At 42.0% G+C, this 23,096-nt stretch overlaps 1 protein-coding gene across 2 annotated transcripts in view; it reads left to right on the top strand.

Moving 5' to 3' along the window:
- The window catches only part of STON2 (stonin 2), a 144,538-nt gene that overhangs the window by 61,537 nt on the left and 59,905 nt on the right, over positions 1 to 23,096 (top strand). For both annotated transcript variants that reach the window (XM_063088494.1, XM_063088493.1), the window contains one exon: positions 430 to 627. In XM_063088494.1, coding sequence (XP_062944564.1) covers positions 430 to 627 — 198 coding nt within the window. The remainder of the gene's footprint in view (positions 1 to 429; positions 628 to 23,096) is intronic.

Below are 23,096 nucleotides of genomic sequence, written 5' to 3'. Positions count from 1 at the left end.
TGATTTCCTCATATATTCTGGATATTTTAGCCCCTTGTCTGATGCTTAGTTTGCAAACACTTTCTCCCATTCTGTAGGTTGTCTATTCACTTTGATGACAGTGTCCCTTGCTGTGCAGAAGCTTTTCAGTTTGATGTAGTCCCATTTGTCTATTTTCGCTTTAGTTGCCTGTGCATTTGTAGTCTCGCTCAAAAAAGCAGAGCCAAGACCAATTTCATGTAGCATTTCCCCTATGCTTTCTCCTAGTACTTTAATAGTTTTGGGTCTTAAATTTAGGTCTTTAATCCATTTTGAGTTGATTATTGTATATGTTAAAAGATAGAGGTTGTTGAGATTTTATAGGATCCGAGCACCATCAAAGTAAGATAAGCACTGAAACAAAGTACAACTATTTATATTTTATACTTTTGGCTTTCTGTCTGTCCCCAGCCTCATCACTGACCATGCCCTGCTGGACATGCCCTTCGTTTGACTCCCTGGGGAGATGCCCTCTGACCTCTGAGAGCAGCTGGACCACCCATTCTGAAGACACCAGCAGTCCTAGTTTGGGCCCTTCATACACAGACCTGCAGCTCATCCATGCTGAGGAGCAGATGAGTGGCAGGGCTTCTGGGGCTGACTCGACTGGTAAGTCAAAGCTGCAAGCCGCAGGACTTTGCAAATCACTTTCGGTGTTCCCAGGTTCTCTTAAGTTCCTCTTAAAATCCCTGCAGCCAGCTTTTTTGCAGAGTAAGCTCAGGTGTAGTCATCTAGTCAAAAAGCTGAACTCCAGAGTGGTTTGAAATTGCATTAGGAAAAAATGTATAAACAGATTGGCTGATTGCTTGTCAGATTATTCATATTGGGAGACCATTTGACAATATATCATGATGTGTTATTTTCTGGCTGTTTGGTACAAGTGCCCTTCCCTGCCAATTTATTTTCTCCTTGGATTACTGACCTATGGGTAATATGCACAACACTGAATCTTTCATCCCCCCTCCCACACATCTTCCCTCTTCAGCAAGAGGGAGGTAGATTTAAGCAGAGAAAAAGTAAAATGTTATGTGAATCAGAATGAGAATCAGGTCTCAGCCACTGTATCCAGACTACAGATCATTTTACAGTTAAATGTTTATTCTGTTGTGCCTTAATTGAGCAATATGTCAGTTTGTAGTGTCCCATGGTCCACTTACTAAACTTTGCTGTGGGTGTAGGATGGAATGTTGGCTTTCCCTTGCAGGTGGAATAGGAGCCTCCAACAAGCTCTGTATTATGGGAGAGGTTTGGGATGTCATTGGAAAGATGTTGTATGTTCTTGGTGTTTTGTTATTTGGCCCAAGGGATTGTTTTCCTCTGAAAGTGGTAGGGTTACTGCTAGATTCTCTGTGGATGAAATTCTGCAGTGTGTCAACAGTGCTTGCTTTTTTTTTCTCAAAAGTGTTGGTTAGGAGTTTGTCTCCAGGTCATTTTTCAAATTTGGGTAGCATTTGCTCTCCTGCTGTGTGGTATTACGTTCTACAGGAACAAAGAGGGATCTCTCTCATGGACTAAAGGGTTCAGACAGGATTTGGTTTGTTATTTGATAATATTGCAGAGAATTCTAGTTTATCACAGACTCTCTTTTCTCAAGCCACAATTCTTTATAGCATTGTCATAGACACTCCTTCAATTCTGGTTAGTCTCCGTGGCTGACGATCCTGGTCAGTGGCTGAAATATGTACGCCCAACCCCATTTCCACTGTGGAGAGTGTCTCCTGGATGGGAAGTCCCCATCAGTAGCTGCAGCTGTTAGGAAGAGAGGCTGAGCTGGTCTCCCTGGTCTGCCTCTTGTGGTCATGGCCTCCTTTCCAAGCCTTAGAAGGGGATGGGGGTATGGGGTGTGCATTGGTTAAGCGTGCCCAGACCCTGGAGTCTGACGGCTCAGGTTCAAATCCTTGTTCTGCCATTTACTTGGGAAAGGTCCTTACTCTCTTTATGACTGTTTCCTTATCTGAAAAATGGGGATAATAATAGTACTTACCTCACCACGTTGTTTTCAGCTCCAAGTGAGACAATTTATGCCTGACACAGAGTAAATGATTGCCAAGAACGAAACTCTCCCCTTCCCTGCGGCAGAGTTCTTACTGCTTCAGAGAGGTGCAAAATGGGCCCCCTGCAAAAGGAAAAGTCAAGTTCTCTAAGCTCAGACTGTTTTTTTCAGTGGCCTCTCTACTTTCTTATTAGGTGAAATTTGCTTTAATACTTAGAGGGTCAAGTGATGAGAATCAGAGTCCTCAGCTGAACTGGACATTGTTCATCTGTCTCCAGAGCTTATAATTATTTTTAGCATCTCCTTTTCTAAAGTCATTCTAATAGTGTTATAATTTACATCAAGAAAGCCTCCTCCCCGGTTGCTTTGGTCGAGATCCTAGCAGGAGGCAGATGGTACCCTAGAAAGGGTTTTTTCTGAAGAGAGTTTCATGAAGGGACTGCTTACAGAGGAAGCAAGAGCTGGAATCACAGAGGAAGGGCTGCCTGACAGGTGCTATGGCTATAGGCACGACAGAGCCACTGCAGAGATTTGCCGAAATAGGGAGATGGGGGCAATAAATACTCAGATGGCAGATCCCAGGCGGAAGCCAAAGAGCACGAAGCCCTGGCGAGGCAGCCTACAGAGGTCAGCCGCCAGGGCACAGAGCAGGTAGAGAATGGGGTGGGCATGGAGCAGATAGAGAATAGCCATACTTTGGTCCCCACCAGGAACTAAAAGCCTCCTAGGCTAGAGTTCCGGAGACTCAAATGCAAAACTAGGACTAGAGAATGATGAACGATGCTCTTCTCTCCTTCAACAAAAGGCAGTTTCCATGGCTATGGGAGGATGGATGGATGGCCTTTTGGCAACTATCCACTTTTGCAGGAGTAATAATCATAGCTGGCACTTACTGAGTGTGTGCTGTGTGCCAGCGTATGAGATGTATTGTGTCTGGCCTTTATCACCATCCTGCAAGGCAGATATCATTCTCCCCTTTCCTAGTTGACACTGAGTCTGAGGAAGGTTAAGAAACTTCTTTAAGAGACCATCACTAAGAAACGGATCATCCATATTTCAATCAAAGTTCCAAAGCCTTTTCCAGTGGTTTCCTAAACCTGGTGGTGCCCCTAGTCACTGTGGTGACCAGTGTTATCCTCCAGACCTTCTGCACAGATATGTGTGGAGGACATGTATAAATATATATGCATCTATTGCCTTGGGGCTATTTTTGACATAAAAAGGATCAAGGGGTTTAAAAGATGTGTAGCAGGGAGAGCTTGAAGGTAAAGCTCATGTTTCCTTAACAGGTATGAGTGCTTACAGATAACAGCTGTGTGCCCACAGTACTTAACAGTGTTATAAAAGCAAGTTTCTAGACACTCCACTTTGAAAAGGAACCTCCCTATTCTTCAGTAATCAGGTCAGGGCTAGGGTTGGCCCAGGTGCTTGGGAACGCTTCTATCTGCTTATGATGAAGTCGTCTTTCTTCTTGTCTTGCCTCCATCCACTCCTCTAGGCCCAGAGGTGACAGGAGTGTATCTCCAGGACCTTGGGAAATGTGGGGCAAATCCTCAGGGAGCAGTTCCCCAGGCTGTGGGGAAAGTGTCTGGTTACAGCCAAGCCGTGGGAACCCCAGGAGGCTCGTCCTGAACATCCTGACCTGTGCAATCAGGGTGGAGTTCTGGCTTTGAAAAGTCTTTACTACTTAAATACATCCTGTATCCTAGGAGAGAAGGAAGAGAAAGAAGATTAAGATTTAGGAGAACGACCAACTATTTTCAAACCTGTAGCATTCATCCATCTACCCCAGCAGTGGAGACTTAAAAATGCTTTCAGATGAGCTATTGAGATCCTCAAGGAAATCTGTTGAGTCTATATAGGAAAAAAACCCAGCCAAAGTAAAGTGTTTTTCTTATACTCTTACTCAGCAACAATCAACACAGAAAACTTCTGTGACCAAATGTGTGGGGTTTTTTTCCCATACACACCAAGCAGTTCTTCAGCGGACACCAACTGGGTGTCCTCTAATTCAATTCCAACGCTGTCTACCTGGAGATAGCGTCAGATCTCACAGGTTAAGGGCTCGGTCACCAAGACTGCCCCACTTCAGATGCCAGTCACAAGCCCCAGGTTATTTTACCTGTGCTTCTGACTGGCCGGCTGTAAATCAGGGCTTCTATGACCCCCTCCTTGGGCTTAATTTGCTAGAGTGGCTCACAACCACTCAGAGAAACACTCAACATTTACTGGTTTATTATAAAGGATATTAATAAGATACAGATGAAGAGACACACGTGGACCTTCCTTGCCCTCCCTGGGCGCACCACCCTCCAGGAATCTCCACGGGTTCAGCTATCTGGAAGCTCCCTGAGCCTTGTTATTTTGGGTTTTATCTAAGCTTTATTACATAGGCATGATTAAAGCATGGACGACCGTGTAGAAATATGATTAGACAAAAAGGGTATGATCTAACAGTAACAGACTGAAGGGACACCCAGCAGTGCCTGTTTGATCAGATTCTTCTTGGCCTCTCTGTGCAGCAGCATTCCTTCCTTCTGGGAATGGGGCAGGATGCCTTCTGGAATGGGCATCTTGTGACTTACAATCAGGAAAAGTAGGTCTGAGGTTATTGTTAAGGCCAACTCCAAGACAGAAAGGCAGGGGAAAAATAGAAGGTTAGAACAAGAGCTATGGGAGTTATGAGCCAGGAACCATGGACAAAACCCACAATATACTCATGCACTATACACATGGAAAGCTCCACAGCCACAGGTAAGTACCTGTCCTCTGCCTGTCGCCAGGCCTGTGGAAGTGCCAACCTCTGGGAGAACCCTCGTTTGAGGCCAGATGATTCCATCAGGGTAAACTGGATCCTTCTGGGGCTGTGGTGCAGATTCCCATGTGCCTGTGTCTCCTCCAGGTGAGTCACCCCTCTAGAGCTTCCCTTCCTCAGTGAAATGGGGCTGAGCATCCCTGCCCAGGCAGGGTGACAGGGTGCATGTGAAGGTTTTTTTTTGTTCAGTACAAAGTGCTGTAGGAACAAAAACAAAAATCCTAATTTAATATCTCTCTGCTTCATTACCCTTTGATATGGATATAAGGATAATTACTACCTACTCCTTTATTACTCTGAAGAGGACTATAAACTATACGTTTGTGGGATGAGACCTAAGAAGGGCTTTGCATTTCTCAGCAGCAAGCAGTAGGTATGTACAGACAGGCGCGGTGGGGAGCTCAAGTATGATTGGCTTCTGTGTTGAGAGCTTGGGGATCCTTGGGAGGATCTGCCTTAGGGAGACTTTTGTCATCGATTCCCCACTCCACACCCACGCCCTTTAGCATTGCAGAAGGAAGTGGTGCGTGATGAGCGCCTGCAGAATTGCAGCCTCTGTCAGGAGCGCCCTCAGCTGGCCGACCCGGGCTTGCCCTGGCGGCACAGTGTGTGCTTCATCTCTCGTATGGAGGGGGATTATGCTGCACCAGCTCCAGCCCATTTACCTTGGCCCCTGTTACTTGGTCATGGGCGGCAGTGAGCCGAGTCTTACCTTCCTCCCTATCATCTGCAGCAAGAGTTCTGCAGAGATTTGGCTGCCCCATAGGGCAATCCTATTCCCAGCATAATTGTGGAGGGAAAGAATCTATGATCAGCCTACACTTTCTTCTCATTTTCTCACCAAGGGGATAATTAGGAGGAAAACAAACACATCCCCTCATCTTGGTTAAATCACAGGGTGTGAGACAGAGCAGCAGAGTAGTGTTGATGTTTGCTCTGGGGCCAGATCTCCAGAGCAAATGGTGGAGAATTGGAAATAGGCAAGATCCCAAATAAAGATCACTTCCTCTCTCACCCCCTATCTCCGCAGGGGTTCCCTTTGCCTAGATAAGACGGGCACAGCATGTCATCTTCACCAATCAGAGGAGCTCTGTAATGCCACTAGATTTACATGGGTTGATAAATGGTGAGATGGTCTAGGGAATAACAACAAGCCTTTTGCCTTTGAAGTTCATTCAACCAGAGAAGAGAAAACACATAAATGTTTGCACTAGCACAAGGTGCTGTTAGGTGGTGGGCTTCGGTTCTGGTTTTTTTCTAAGCATGAGAAAAACGTAGATTTAAATGTGGGGTTAGAATGCTGAGATATGTGCAGACTGAGAAATGTCAAGACTGGATGAGGCACACAGAAGGTGTTGATACTTGTCTGTTGAATGGATCCTCAAATGAATGGTGTGAGATTGCAGGGGGCAGGAGTCATCTGCATAGCAGACATTTCTATCCCATTTAGATTGATGATTCCAGCATTTCCGAGTGTGTCCCATGTAGAAGCCCAAGAAAAAGTCGGATGCTGGGGCCAGTGTGGTAGGTCATGCTGGGCCCCCTCTGGTGGAGACTCATAACATGGATTAGCTTATTAAAGATTTTGAAAAGTCCTGAAATTGTATGTATGTATGTGTATAATTTAAATTATATATGTGTGTATTTATATATACATATATGTGTGTATGTGTGTGTATGTATAAGTATGTATGTGTGTGTGTGTGTGTGTGTGTATATATATATGTGTGTGTATATATATATATATATATATATATATATATGAAAACTTAGCTCTCCACCAATTAATACTGCCTACTTGGTCAGATCTCAGTGTATGGAAACCCAAACATACATAAATTGGCAAATTTGACTTCGAAGTACATGCCGTTGCTAAAGTGTTAGAAAACCAGAGAAACCAAAGTGAAATATGCTGAAAAACTTGCCTGGATTAGTTAGCTTTATAAAGTTAGCCCTACCTTGTCTCATCCTCTGCTAAACCTCTTGGCCTTTTAAAAAAATTCTAGATTCAGCAGACCCAAGACTACGTTTTGCCAAACTTTCTTTGTATTTAAATACTCATGGGCTGTAAAACAAGTTAAGACAGGTATTCTTGATTCATCTGTGTTTAACTGATTACAGTGGAATTCTGCCAGAGCAGTAGAATATCCTTGGAGATTTTGGACTCATTTTTTTGGTCAGAAACAAGTGTTTTCTCTTCTCTTGCTGGGAAGAGACTTATGGACTGGAGACTTTAATTTCTGTGACAACAACTTTGTAAATGCTCAGAAAGGTTCTCTTGTCGTTATTTGTTAAGGGTAGCATCCCCTGGGTTGCGTGTCCCCTTACAAGATGTAGCATGTTTCTCTGTTGCCTGTTTTGTCATAATCCTGCCACAGCTGGTAGAGCTCTAAATCAGAATCAGGGGCCCAGATTTACAGATAAACAGTAATTATCATTGTGCATGATGGGATTACAGGGGATTTTTGTTGTTCTTAAAGCACACATATATATATATTTTCACCTTGGAAAGGTAAAGGTTTTTGCTTGGAAAACAAAAAAATGAAGTCAACTAATTTTTACAATTCTTTTCCCTAGCTACAAATTTCAGAGATACTCAAATTCTTCCTGAATAGTAGTTTCCTCCCTCAAAATGGAGGAAGAGCAAAGTATTTTTTTAGACAAATTACATCTTTTTTCTCTTTCATTAACAAGTACAGATTTGGCCTCATTTCTGTTCCTGTGTATTCTTGTCTCCATTAGTTGTGCATTTTGGATTTTAATCGGTATTAAAAAACAAAAAACTCTAATGTTTACTTTCATTGAACGTTTCTCCAGAGAGGTTCAAAAGTTTCTCATAAACGCAAAATGGTCATTGATTCTCTACCTTTTACCAGCCGCTAAGAATACAAAGAAGAGTAAGTTATGTGATATTTTCTCATGAAGAACTGATAATCTACAATCAGAATTTTTTGCCACTAAAGGATTTTTCTGTATAACTAAAAAATTGTTTATAGAAAATCTTCTATGTCCCAGGAATGTGCTACACATTTTATACATATATTACCTCATTTAATTTTCACAGTTTTAAAAGTGCATATTACTATCCCATTTTAAGGATGCAAAGACAACAGCCAAAGACGTTAAATGATTTGACCAAAGTCACACAACTAAAAAGGGTAGAGTTGGGATTCAACCTGAGTCTGTCTCCTCTGCTCACCCTGTGCTGTGCCCGATGCACTGCAAGAGGCTGATGTTTGTGAGGAAGGAGCAGGTTAGAGAACCTCCCACAGATGCGGTGCTGCTTCCTCTGCGTCCCAGGAGCTACATACAAGCCTCCCCTCTGCACCAATGTCATTGGATAGCAATGGTTTGTTCAGGAGACCCCACTGAACTGAAACCTTCTTGGAAGCAGGAACCATGTCCATTTTATCTCCCCAGCATGCTGCCTGGCACATTGAAATTACACAGTGGGTCTTTGTGGAATAAATGAACTATTCTGATATAGGGCTGGAAGGCCCCCGTTCCCAAACCTACTCTCCAGTTACATAGGCTTAAGTGTGTTTACTCATCAAAATGTCATTTCATGACTGGGAAGAATTAAAAGAGAACAAGTAGATGTGACTAGTGTGGGAATAAGACCCTTTTCCCATATTCTTAAATATTAGGCTATTATCCAGTAGTCTCCATTCCTTTTGTTTTTCTTGTTCTTATTTGGATTTTACTAGTATTTTATGTGGATGTATGTGAATGTGTGTGGTGCAGTGGGGGTATGCTTTCTAAGTTTGGGTATTTCAGAATCTCATTGTCCTATATATTCTTTGACCAAAGCAGCCATTTCCCCTCCATATATTCACCTTACAGAGTGCAAAGAACATGAGTTGGGGAAAGCTTTGTCATGATATTTGAAATGGATTCTTGGAGTTATTGAAACATCTGTGTGGTGCAAAACCTGAGAAAGAGCAGCAGAGTTTAAGATGCTTTGTTCCAAACAGGTGATCTTAAGTAGATATTTTAGAACTCTTAAAAAACCCATGGTCCCTACCCAGAGATTCTGTAAGTCCATTTTAGAATTGCCAACATGCTAATCCTGAAGAGGAGGTGACAGCTGTAATGCCTTTTATCAATTACCTTCTGTGGTGTCTTTCTTAGTATTGCAGTCCTCCTTGTACAGATGAGAACACCAGTGCCAAGTCACACATTAGTTAAGTGACAAGATTAAGATTGACATCCAGACTTGTCAAAGGCTGTGCAGCTCTGCTCCTCCTATGGCTGGGCCCTCTGGAAGGATCTCTCATTTGCTCCTAATCTTATAGGGCAGAGTTTAAGATGCTGTGTTTTTCTTTTTGGTTCTAAACTGGTAATGAAAACTAGATATTTGAAACCACTTAGAATCTAGAGGGTACATGAACTTGGATGATTTACATCTTTATTATCTCTAACCTCTAAGGGAGGTTAGTGAAATGAGCATTTCTCTCAATTATTGATATAGACAATAAGCCACAGTAATATTAGCCAGAGAAAGAAGAGTGAGTTCAGAGGACTGAAAGTACCTCACTTTGACTATAAGGTGTCGCTCATCCATGGAACAATGAGAGGTTTATCCAGCCAGCCCTGTCCAGTAGTACTTTCTGTGATGATATCCAGTATAGGAGCCATTAGCCATATTTAGCTAATGGACACTTGAAATGTGGATAGTGGGACTGAAGAATTTAATTTATAATTTTAATTAATTTAAATCTAAATAGCCATTTGTACAGTGGCTACGTATATAGACAGTGCAAGATCTTAGACTCTAGGAAAGGGCAGAACGTACAGGGCTTCATAGGCAAACTCATATTCTTTTTTCTTTTATTGTGGTAAGACATCTATAACAAAGGATCACCATTTTAAGTATTTTTAAATATACAATTACGTAGAATTAATTACATTCACAACACTGTGCAACCATATAAGAATGGACATTTTAAGCATTTTTAAACATAAATTTGTGTGGAATTATTACATTCACAATGCTAGGTAAACTCTTATTAAGGAATTTGTAATTACTCCTAAGAGGGACAGAGAGCCATTCAAGATTTTAAGCTGGGGAAGGAATGACATGATCAGATGTTGGAAAGTGTAGATAGGGCAGGGTGAGACAGGCTCACCCTGGTTGGAGGCTAGGCAGTATCCAGGAAGGACAGGTGGTGGCCTGGACAGGACTAGGTTAGAGAAAACTGAACAAATTCAGAAGGCATTTAGTATTCCAAATAGACAGAATCCCAACCAAACAGTTTCCCCCATTATGCTTCAAAATTTTCCATTTCTATGCTTCTACTGTTGCTTTTCACCTGAAAACTCCTTTTTTATCCATGGCAGAGTCCTATTCATGGTATAAAGTGAAATTCAGATGATGTTCTGTCACACAAAGTTCTTACTTTGTGCCAAAGTATGGTCCTAAAGATGAAATTCAAAGTAAGCTGCCTCAAGCAGATTCTCTCCTGAGTTTTGCTCCAGGTCACAGTCCCTTTAACCACCTATTCTACCTTTGGTAGGAGGGTTCTTTGCATGGATGTCATCTCCCTACAAAACTATTAGGTCTTCCAGGGCAACAGTGATGTTTTCATTTATGGATTGTCCTCACAGTCTGGTCTCCAGCACAATGCTTAGAACAAAGGAAATGGCCAGTGAATGTTTGTGTAGTTACGTCTCCTCTTTTTGGCACATTGCATCAGCGTCATGCCCTTGCCTCTCACCTTATTTCAAAACACCTTGGTCCCAAGTTCTTGAATTGAGACAAACAGAAATAAGTTCCTCTGGTCATAATTCTGAATTATTTTACTAAATATTTTAAATGTAGGTAGCTTTTTGCATAGTCATCAAGTTCACCTGTGAAGGATGGTATCTTTCACTTTAAGTAGCTCCCCAGGTAAATGATATAACACTAGTGACTTAAATGAGATTGGAAATTGCTCACTAAGGCTCTTGTGCAAACCATTCAACGCCCAGAAAAGTCAGGCTTCAAAGAGAATTATGAGCTATGCTTCTTTCAGATAATAAAATGTTAATTCAAGCTCAACAAAATATCAAATAGTATAAGCACTCAAACCATAGTGGCTGGTACATAGTACCCTCTCAAGTTTTGTAATTACTTGATTAGCTCCAAAGCCTCTGGGAAATAGATGTCTTCTTATTTGGTTTTAGGATCATAGTGATTGATTGACTTCTTTAAGTATCACAGACCTTTAAAGTTAGAAGAAACTTGAGAGTTTATTTAGTAGAATTGCCACATTGTACGGGTGAGAAAGTCAAGGTCTAGAAAAAGTGTTAGGAGCAGAGCATGGCCTTGTAATTCCTTGTCCCCCAACCATTCTGTGAATCATTTAAAAACCTAAGAGGTTAGCCAAGCACAACTGGTTATTTTTCATTTCATTGCTTTCTGAAGTTCTTTTTTTTTTCTTTCTGCATTAAACAATAGACTGCCTTTCCTAAGGTTTTCATTCACTCATGCAAAAAGTTAAAAACAATGGAGCCAATGGAGATGGAAGCTCTGGATCCTATAAAACATTGTTTTCTTAAGAGCAAGTTTGACAGTATAATGAGATGTGGCCATAGAAAGTCTCTCGACTCCCAACCTTTGTATTCCAGATCATACGTCTCTGTCTCTGGTCCTAAAGTCCTGTGGGGTAAGGTCTGGGTCTTTGTAATTCTCTTTGGGTCTCTTTGGGGTGCCCTGTAGTGCATCTTCTTATTGAAGATGTGCCAAAGTTCTTTATATTAGAGATCCGTTCACACCCACCTGACTTTACCTCGGGGGCATTTCTTCCTTTCATTCTCAAATTACTCAGGGCTTAGGAAAGCTCCTCATTAATGTTATATTAATATAGGTTTTCCAGAAAAATGGGAGTTAATCTTTCATGTTTGCTTCGAAGGAGAGAATGAGTTCACAACTGGGGTCAAGTGAGGAAACAAATCATAAGAAAGTTCAAGAAGCTGAGCGACTAGAAAAGAGCAGCTGTCTTTGGTGGAATTCACTGCTGTTGAGCACATCTGCCTGAGACTCAAGAACAAATTTATGTCACCACCTTGTGGTGCCTCTGGAACCAGGGTTATGAACATCAACAAGAGGTCAGCCCTTTCCAGTGATAGCACCAAGGATGCTCATTGGTCTTTTTTCTGTGAAATTGAAAATTGATTTTTCCTAGTCTTATGTGGAGTGCTGTGTATATTAGATTGCTAAGGCTGCTACAACAAAGTACCACAGAGTGGGTGGCTTAAACAACAGAAAGTTATTTTCTCATAATTCTGTGCCCAAAAGTCCAAGATCAAGGTGTCAGTAGAGTTGGTTTCTTCTGAGTCCTCTCTGTCCTTGGCCTGAAAATGGCCAGTCTTCTCCTTGTGTCTTTATATGGTCTGTACTCTGTGTGTGTCTGTGTCTTAATGTCCTCTTCTTGTAAGGACAGTCATATTGGATTAGGACTCACCGTAAGGACTTCAATTTAACTTAATTATCTCTTTAAAATGTTGTCTACAAATACAGTCACATTATGAGGTACCAGGGGTTAGGACTCAATACATGAATTTGGAGGAAGCACAATTCAGCCTGTAACACTCAGCAAACACAACTTAGAAGTCCCTTCCCATCCCTGCCCGAGATAGCCGCATTGACACTGTAAGCCCATACTATGTAGTATTTCTGGAGTCGTCATGAGCAGTGCCACTTGCCATAGAAACTGGATTTTGGATGTGACACAGTTTGTAGCCTACTTCCCACAGCTGTAGTAAGGAGAAAAGAGTTGTTTATGCTAAATAAATCCCTCAATTAGCCTTTTTACCTGCTTATCTACAGAATGACTTGGTGGTTCACCAAGGAGCTAGTTTATCCTGCTGGACTCATGGACTTACAATCCAATTCAAAAGTAAATTTGTTAGTTCACAAAAGAAAAATTGCAAAGAGGTGCTATGAAAAGACGACTAATTCCAATAATCAGGTGCACAGATTAAACAATAATGTTGAATGTTGGCTTGGCAAAGTCTATGTCTATGTTGAAATATCTAGTGTTAGGTGTGGAGAGATGAAAATATGCATGAAAGGATTGAAGAACGACCTTTCTGGAGGGCATTCTAGCAATCAATGTCAGTTTAAATGTCATACTCTTTAACTATTAGTTTATCCCAGGCAAATAATTAGACATATACTTGTGTGTGCAATGCAGCACTGTTTATATTAGCAAAAGCAAACAAACAAAGCCCAAGTGTCCAATCAAATGTCAAATAAAGTATGATACATTCATATATGGAATGCTATGCAGTCACGGAAGTATCCAATTATATTGTTAATTGGAAAGGTATTACACATTCTATTTTGTAACCTACCTTTCCAATTAACAATACAATTGTTAATTGGAATAGTTTTGTATATTGTTAATTGGAATAGTTTTACTATAGTAATTGTAGAATATTGTTAATTGGAATAGTTTTACTATATTAGCATGCATGTGTTTATATGTGTATATATATATATATATATATATATGCACATATATATTTCTAAACATATAGGAAAAAGTTTGATAGGATATATTCCAAAATGCTAATAATGGTTATCTTGAGGGAGTAGGACTTTTATTACTTACTACATTTATTTCTATAGGATCTGATTTATTTACAATAATCATAGATTACTCTAAAAATCAGAAAGAAAAAAAAAGAATGAAAATATTTCCATTTAGAAATAAAATTAAATACGTTACTGGAGCTACTTTAAAATTTCTTTTATGATAATGTTTGTTTGGGGGCTGGACTATTTGCTTGGGGGGTGGGAGCTGTCCTGTTTGCTTTGGGAGGCCTCGTCTTTCAAATATTTCTGTGTTTTCTGTGTAAAAGAACCATGTGCCTGTATGTAACTTTTCACTGGCATAATGCTAGTTGCTTATTCTTTGCAGGAAGTAGATATGGTTTAATGGAAAGCCCTCCTTCAGAGTTTGAGAGATTAGGTTTAAACACCAGCTCTACCACTTCCGGGCTCTGTGATATTGAGCAAATTTTTTAACCTCAGTGACCTTTAGTTTCCTCAACTGAAGAATGGAAATAATAATAATAATAATAATAACAACAACAACAACAGCAGCACTGAGCTTGCAGGTTTGTTTTAAGGGTTAAGTGAGGCCAGGTACTTAAGGTCCTGGAACATCATAAGGAGTAGCTTTTATGATGACAGCAATATAATGTACATCTCAGAATTCCTCATATTTTACACTTGATCTTAGCCAAAAGGTGAGAAGCAATAGAATTCCTCATATTTTAAAGCCAAGACTTAGTGAGTGGGAAGAAAAATTTTAAAGTTGTAGAAAAACAGCTAAATCTAATTAGAAAAAGTCCCATTTTATGTCCTTGGCTAGTTTTTGTAAACTGCCTTTCCAAAAGGGCAGTTTCTTTTACTCTCTCGGTTCTCATTGACTGAAGGGTGGGCTCCCCCAGCAAGCTCTGTGAAGCTGCTGGTGTCTATGGCATTTTGCTGCAAAATTGGATGCGGGAAGGAAAGCTTTCCTGGGGGGGAGGGGAGGGGGAGGGCTGGGGGGGAGAGAGCAACTGCCAGGGTTACTTTCTTGACCGCTCCTCCTCCTCCTCAGGATTGGTTGTTTGTACAAATTGGTTGCCTCAAGCAACACATTATTACTTTGAGCCGGAATGTTTCCCGGGAGACTTACTGCTTTCCCTTTTGCCAAGTTATTGTCCTTTTCCCGCAGAGGATGCTGGGATTGTGAAGGTATTTTCCACTTGGGCATATTTCAATCCGGTTCCTGCACCTTCCACACGTGCCTGCTCTGTGGGAGGCTCTGTGTCATTTCACCGCACCTAGAAAGCAACCAGTTGTGAGCTGTTCATCTGTATTTTCAACTCTCGGACTTTTTTCTTCCCTCCTTAAACCTTCAGTACTGATGTCTGAGGAAAGAAGATGATATGGCTGGTGAAAACATACCCCGTCCCTCCTATGATGCAGGCCCCTTACAACAGGATGATGCTCCTGCCCCACTGTCATCAGCTTTGCCAGTGCAATGCGACCCTTCTGGTGCAGATTTCCATGTGTTCCACCACCACTCCTTTTTTCTCTATCCGAGCCACCTATTACTGTCCTTCAGGCCACTGGCCTTCAGGCCCTGGCTCGGATGCTGTTCTGGTGCTCCTTTGGCTTCGCTTGTCCCCACGCCCCACCTTCTAGACCATGGTTCATGTACCCAGGACTCCAGAATCCTCTGCCTCCACAGCCCCAGGCCCACTCCCAGGCCTCTTCCAGCATGTGTGTGCCCAAGCATGGACCACGCTGCTGGTGCGTGCACCCCTAAACTTACAGGCACCAGAAGTAGAGCTTGGACGTGTGGATGGGAGGGCCACATGCAAGCACACAGGGCCTTCACAGAACAGGGTGGAGCAGCGTGGGGGAAGGGAAAGGGAAGAGAGTAGGCCACCTTTTCCTGCACTGTGACATTTCTGTGGGGGGCTCCAAGGAGTCCAAGAAATCAAAATTCCATCTTGGCCTTCTGGGTTGTTGTGAACATTTACTGGTTGAGAAGGATAGGACATACTTTATTTAATAGTTTTTAGCTTGATTTTTACTTTTAAATACTGAGACATGTTTTGGGAGCCTGCATCTGAACTCTCAGGCTAGTGCCAGCAATGCCAGAGATGAGTCTAGGGCTGCTCTTGTGGCCTGCCTGGGCCCTGGAATGAAGATGTGGAACAGAGCTGCAGCTGACCCTCAATGGGTATAATGGGAGAAATAAATCTTTGTAATTGTAAGCCACCACAATTCTGGGATTATCTGTTACTGCAGCATAATTTAGAGTAAGATGACTGATTGCAAAATGAGCAGGTGACATTCATGGAAAGGTGTCTGACTTCACCCACTTTACCTATGGTATTGGGCTGGCTGGTTAGCTTAGTTGGTTAGAGCACGGCCTTAAAACACCAAGGTTACGGGTTTAAATAAAAATATATATGGCATTGGCAGAACTTTCTGTTATAATATACACAGTAGCACTATCCAGAAGAGTCTGGAAGAAATCCCAGGAGTTTATTGGAGTTCTGTGGGTGAGCACATGTGTGCCCTGTACACATGCAATTGCTCTCTTTGCTGCTTCTTGATTGCCAGATTGCAGTAGGGATGTGTAGTTTAGCAATACATTTGTCTTGCTTTGCTTCCCTTGTGACCTTCCAGAAATAGGCTTCAAGGCCAGACTTTTGAGAAAAAAAAACTTATAAGAATATGTAAATAAAACATGAAGAATAGCTGATGGTATTATTTTAAAAAATGTATTCCTTATCTTAGAATTTACATTTGAATGTATACAACCATCCATCTCCTATCTTGGGTCAAAAAGAACTGTCCCCATGAATGGTTTTCAGGTCATATCTGTTCAGATAATATCAAATGGGAAGGAGTTGGCGTAGCTAAGAGTAAGGGCTGTCTGACTTAGAACAAAGAAAAGTCACCTGGTTCTTACTGGAAGTAAAACGAAAAAAAGCAAATACAAAAATTTATAATAGCAGTTATGATCATTATCTTGTACGTGAAAAATAGATTGTTTTCAAAATGCTTTCAAATATGTGAGTTCATTCATTATTACAGCCTGTGAGATAAGCAGAAAAATGTCCTACCTTTTTGCAGAGGAGGAAACTAAGGCCTATTAAGTTTCAAAGATTTGCCCTCTGTTCTGCTACCAGTATTAATATTGGTATTAGGAATATTAATATACCAATTAATATATTAATATGCATGATATAAAACATTACATTAATGATTAATGTATCATAAAATGTGCATTATCTATTAACAATATCTATTGATATTAATATTATTTAAAAATTTTTATAACGTCCTGTCCAGGAGGCTAACTGCTGTAACAACTCCATGATTTCAGTGACTCAAAATAGTTCAAGTTTATTTTTCATTCACGCCACTGTCGGTGCGGGTTGGTGTCAGGGAGCTGTGCTCCGGAGTTCAGAGAGCTGAGCCACTGTGGGTCTTCAGAGTCTCCCCCGTCCTGGTGGTGGTGGGAAGTGGAACTGCACATTCTGTTTGCCAGAACTCAGGGCCTGGCCACACCTTACTGCCAGAGAGCGTGGAAGATGTGGTCCAGCTCTGTGCTCTGAAAGAATACAAATATTCATGAGCAATCTGTGTCACAAAAGTTGTAGAAATCCATAGTGCTTATCTCCTCAGATTATAGGGCCTTGTTTAAGATCTGTAGAGCCACTGAGTTTTTCCCCAGCTTGAAAGTGTACAGTCTGATGAGTTTTGACACATTACACACCTGCAAAGTCATCACCACAATCAAGATAATGAACTTGTCCACCACCCCCAGTAGTTCCTGGTGTCCATTTATAGTCCCTCCCTCTCTCACTGCCCCCACCACCCTCCTTCCCCAAGCACCCACTTCTCTGTTACTACAAATTAGTTTGCATTTTCAAGAATTTTGTGTAAGTGGAATTGTAGAGTAGATTTTCTAATTTGCTTGGCTTCTTTCACTCAGCATAATTACTTTGAGATTTATCCATGGTGTTGTGCATATCAGCCCATTCCTTTCTATTGCGGAGTGGTAGTCCATCATTTCATTATAGCACAGTGCTTTATTTTATTATTTTAAAAACACAAAAACAAATGTTTTAATATTTGAGGATCAAGAAAGTCATTCCTTCCTAATACTTTGCCCTATAGTCAGAAAAGGCTAAAAATGCCCAGCCTTCTTTGGGCAGGCCAGAAAGAACATCCCTGAATATCTCATGCATAACCCTAGTCACAAGGAAAGGACTAGACTGCGCGGGTGCTGTGCTTTTTTTGACTCTGAACTTAAAATTGGGTAGACTATTAATCAAGTACTGACTACCTGGTATAGACTTAGCATTGTACCCCTTCTAGACAAAAGATTCTCCAGGCACCCCTACCTATAAGAGGTTTAGGAGATCTATCTTAGGAACCGGGGGCAGAGACCAAATATATATTTCTTAATATAGTATAATATCGCCCCCTACACATACACCAACACCCCAAGGTGGGATTAACTCCTCTTCTGTCACAGCAGCCCCACTTCGTCCCTCACCACTTTCTGCATTCTCCTGGTCATACCCGCTGTTCTGTATCTCAGGCTGTTTTTCAAGACCTTCACTCCATTCATGTCTCTGCTCAATTGTCCCCTCCTCATAGAGGCCTTTCGAGACCACCCCGTCTAGAGTAGGCCTTTTGTGCCCTATTTGTTCTCAACCTCTTTCCTCTCTTTTGTTTTTCTCCCTTGCACTTACCCCCAATTGAAATTATTTGTCTGTTTCTGTTTGTCATGCCCATGTGAAATGCATGTGTGCGGGGATGTTTTGTTGTCACTGACCTATCACTAGTGCCTGGCGCATAGTAGATGCTCAGTGACTGCACAAGTGACTATTTGCTACCAGATTACACTGTAAACTGTATCAGTTGTGCCGAGAGGGTAAAAGCAGTATCAATGTCTCATTCGTTGTTAGATCACCCCAAACACATTGCCCATAATAGTATGTAGTAAATATTTGGCTCAGAGACAAAGGTCAGCTAGTGAGGACAAAATTTCTCAGGGCCCACATGATTCAACTTCAGTTTAAACCAAAGCACCATCACATGCTTTCACATACATCGGCCACTCTAAAGCTCACAGTGATTTTCATATGCTCAAATTAGTGTTCCAGTTAGAAGCTTGGGACTAAGACTAGGAACCTTAGAAAAGTTCCACAACTTCTCCAACAGCTACCTCCTTTCTTGTCACTGATGCAGCCCCGACCCCCTCCTCAACCCATGGTCTCCCTAATCCTTGCTGTTGCTGATTATTCATCTTAGGTCAGAGCCCCTGTGCCCAGCTCCTTTGGCTTTCTTTCATTCACTCACTCCATCCTGAGCCATCTTGTATCTTTCAAACCCTTGTTGATGATGAGGAGATAGTCCTGCCTTTTCTACCTGTGCATTGTACTTCCCATAATTCCTTGTCCTAAAGGAGTCTGGCTCCCCCCTCCCCTCTCCCCTACTTTCCTCACCCTTGGAAGGACTGGCGTGAGCTCCTTTCCCCATTGTTACTTTCACACTGTGTCGAGCTGCCATCATTCCACATTTTTACACAAGCCTCCAGGGTCCGTCTCTACCTGCCCCCACCCAGGTCATGCGCTTCGCATTGCTGACTCGGGCCCTGACTTCAGTCTTCCCCAAACCCATCTACCCCTTAATGATATTTCTGGTACCCTGGAGTCATGGTATAGTGGAAAGAGACTGGATTAGGGATCAGAGAACTCATCTGGAGGCCTCGCTCTCCCACTTAGCAGGGATAAGACCATGGGAAATCACTGAACGCCTACCTCTCAGCCTTAGTTTCTCCATCTGGAATGTGGTGATGATGATACGTACTCTACTTAACCACTTCACAGGGCTTACCAAGGAATGAAATGAGGTATGCAAGTCAACTTATGAACTATGACTGTTACACAGATGTCAGGCATTACTGAAGGTACCCTCTCTCGGCTATTCTATAGCACACCAGACTTTGGATCTCATTTTCACCTGGATGCCTCTCTCAGTCATCTCCTGGCTTCATTTGCCTTCTCACTCAGCCTGGACTCCAGGGGCAGTTTTTCCTTTGGTACTGGTACCAACAGCCTTAGAATTCTTTGATTCCTTGACCAATTACCATACCATTTGGAGGGTTTTCAGTCCTAAGTAACCCCTACCAGACTCTCATAAACTCTATGCTGCTGAGCTCTACTATAAACCATAAAGTCTTGTATTAATCTTGTTACGTCTTCAAGAACCTTGCTCCTTCGAAACCTCCCCTTGCATACTGTGTGTGTATCTGTCTCTCTGCCCCACCCCTATACTCTCTCTTACCTACATAAGAGGGTACTTTTAAAAGTTCATGGAAAAATAGAATTGAATGATAATACAGATCTTTCCATGAACTTTTAGAAGTACCCTCTATGCTCCATTAATTTTTTACTCTTAACAACATAAGTTTTTTGGTCCAGCTTCCTCTCATGTTGATACTTTTGAATGACTTTTCTCAATCAGGTTTCAAGTTCAAGTGTGGATTTTGGCAGGACTGACTTCATAGTAAATACAAGAATATTATTTTTGAAACTTGTGGAACCCACAGCCATGGTCTGAAATCTGGGTCTTCCTCCAACTTGGATCTTTGTCTCTTCAGGCCCTTCCTTTGTCTCCCCTGTTGATGCAGGATTTTTCGTGTGGCAATGTGACTGACAGCTGTTGAGAGGTGAAACGGTGGAGATTCTTCACCCAGCAGCTTCCTCTCCTGTTGAGTGTATCTCTGGAGACTGTCCTGCACATCTCATTAGGTGCAAGTGACAGGAAATATTTGGTGGTGGGGAGGGATATACTTGGTCATTTTGAGAGGCTCATGATTAAGACTTGTACTGAGGCCTCCTCCCCACTACTTTTTCTTCTTTTTTCTAGTTCTTCCTCTCTTCCATTTTTCTTTCTCTCCCATTATGACACAGTTGGGTCTTGAAGAGTGGACTGGAGAGTGTCTCTGGTCAGTCTTTATACAGAGAATGGGTCACCATTTTTAGTGCCGACTCTTGTCATTAAAATTGGCAGCAAGTCTGTTCAAAAGAGCAGCCCAGCTCCTTGTGAAGGCAACCAGACTGCTGGAGGACATTCCTTCCCTCCCTGTCTTGCTCTTTCCCAGTCTTCCTTCTGCCCTGTTTTCACCTTAGGCTTGCAGTGTTTCCTTGCTTAGCTTCACTTGTAGAGGTAACAACATATGACATACTTTAGACACCTACAAAAGAATATATCCCTCTTTCCTTTCAGGTGCCCAGAAAGGGCATTTTGGACACAGTTGGCTAAGAACTGGAAGTAGAAAGAGAGGAAGACATGAAGAGCTTGCTTGAGGTCTGCAATTCTGGAGGCTTAGAATTGCTTGGCCCTCGGAATAATAAAGGGTGGGGTGGGGGGGGTTGCTATCACTATTTTAGAGGTTCTAGAAGCTTGGTCAAGATTCTCATTCTTAATGACCCAAGGCTGGAGGATGAACTTAGTAAATTACCCACTTCCTCTGTTTTGTAAACTCCATCATGTGTGGAGTTTGAATTGTGTCCTAATATTTAAGTAAAGGAAGAGGAGAAAACAAAACAGTTAAAGGAGACAAAATGAACAGTTTTTTAACAAATCTAATATTTTACCTCTCCTTTATAGATGTTTCTTGGACTCAGCACTTCCAGCAGAGAGGAAGTGGGTGTTGGACTTGGCCAATTACTAATGCCTTGGAGGAGGCACAGTGGCTTAGAGAAGTCTGGTTTAATGGAATCCTACCTGGTCTGTCAGTGCCAGAGTCACCTGTGGCCCCATCACCATGCTTGAACCTTGACATCCATTCTAATTGGGGTTTGAGTAAGAGTCATACGAGCTACAAGTGCTATGTAGCATCTGCCTCCCTGATGAGCTTCTTGGCTTTAAAACAGAAACTTTGGCAGAGACATATTTAACCATCTGCTTCCAAGAAGAAGAAAGGCAGGCAGTTTCAGAACAGGTGTACAAACCTAAATCTTTTCTTTAGACAGAAATATGAATATCACCTGAGATGACAAACTGATCCCCCTTCTGCTTTTTGCATGATGTACTATGACAAAAAAGAAAAGCGTAACTATAGAATCTGTTCAAAGCTAGAAAACCATGTTGATACCAAGTAGCTTCACACAATGTGACATAAACTCAGTGTTGCCAGGGACATGATAGTGTAACTTGCCAGTGTCCCAGGTGAAGCTCAGGTTCTTGCTGAACAGTCACTGCCTCTTGTTTTGAAGGCCTTGCTCTCTAGAGAGGCAGCCCATTCCATGTTCATGCAATGTTACAATGAACTAGGTATATCGTTTTAATATCTCCCCACTAGTCCTTTGGCAACTAACTGCCTAGTTTGAATACTTGCTTCCCTACTTACTAGTTGTTTGACTTAGTACAAGACAACTCTTCTGAACTTCAGTTCCTTCATCTACAAAATCAGAACAATAAGAGTAACAATTTTATAGCACTGTGAAGATTGAATGAAAAATGTATTTAAAGCTCTTAGAATAATGATTTATATAATAAATATACTTAATGTCAACTCTGTCAATAAAATAATTTTTGTTATAGTTATTATCATCATATCTTAGATCCACAAAGAGCAAATCTGATTTGTTTTCCATATGACTATTTCTTCCCTATTTGAAAAGATCTAATAAACATCCTCAGTATACCCCAAACAGTCTGCTTGTCAACTTAGTTCTACAAAGATGACAAAAAGATACAGAAGACGACAAAAAGTTCAAGGCACTGAGGTTGGTTTAATATACTCAAGCCCACTTGGAGAACTCCACAGTAAAATATGTTTAATATCTGAGTAATGATGACTTCTTCCCAGGAATTTCTATTCCCAAAAGAGAGATTTTATTTATTTATTTATTTAAGTTTATTTATTAATGTTATATTTTTACATTCTATGATGTTGTTGTCGAGCGGTTGGGGGGAGGGGGAGAGGGAAAGGGGGAAGGAAATAGGGTGGGAGGAGGAGGAAGGAGGAGGGGTGGGGTTGAGGCCTGTAGCACCCCTATTATTCCTGCAGGGAATTCAAGGGGGCTTCTAGTGGTGTCTTGGTCATTCCTGAGCCGGGTGCAGATGTCAGGTGGGTGCGGCTGAAACCTCACCCCCCACTGCCTTGGCTCAGGAGAGCCTGGGGTGCTTCCTACAGCAGCTTGGTGGTCATCACTGGGCTGGTTGCGGGTGTCAGGGGGGCATGGGTGAGGCCCTCGGCCCCCCACTGCCCTGGCTCTGGAGAGACCGGGGCTCCTCCTGTGGTGGCTCAGTGATCATTGCTGGGCTGGTTGTAGGTGTCAGGGGGGTGTGGCTGAGGCCCTTGGCCCCCCGCTGCCCTGGCTCTGGAGAGCCCACGAAAGAAAGATTTTAAAGAGTATAAATAAAATAAGTGTAACAAGAAAATGATTGGGTTTTATATGCTGGTTTTAAAGGTAGTGCTTGCTTAGGATGTATATACTTTTTTTTTTTTTTTCATTTATGTGATAGAATCTTGGTCATTTTAGAGTGTGAATGTGACTTTTTTCAGAATCATCCCAAACCTGCAAAGCAAGCTGGATATCCTCATTTGCTAATAGATGGTACTGGGCGAATACGCCCCTAACTTCCAGAGACCAGGGAGGATCTGGCCTAAAGAATGCCATCTGAGGCGACAGCACAGAGCCATGCCCACAGCCATGCCCACCACAGACCTCCCATCCCTCCCCAGG

This window comes from Cynocephalus volans, chromosome 3, assembly GCF_027409185.1.
Source record: "Cynocephalus volans isolate mCynVol1 chromosome 3, mCynVol1.pri, whole genome shotgun sequence".
Lineage (NCBI taxonomy): Eukaryota > Metazoa > Chordata > Mammalia > Dermoptera > Cynocephalidae > Cynocephalus > Cynocephalus volans.
Note: the sequence above shows the minus strand (reverse complement) of the source record. Positions and strands in the feature narration are given on the sequence as shown.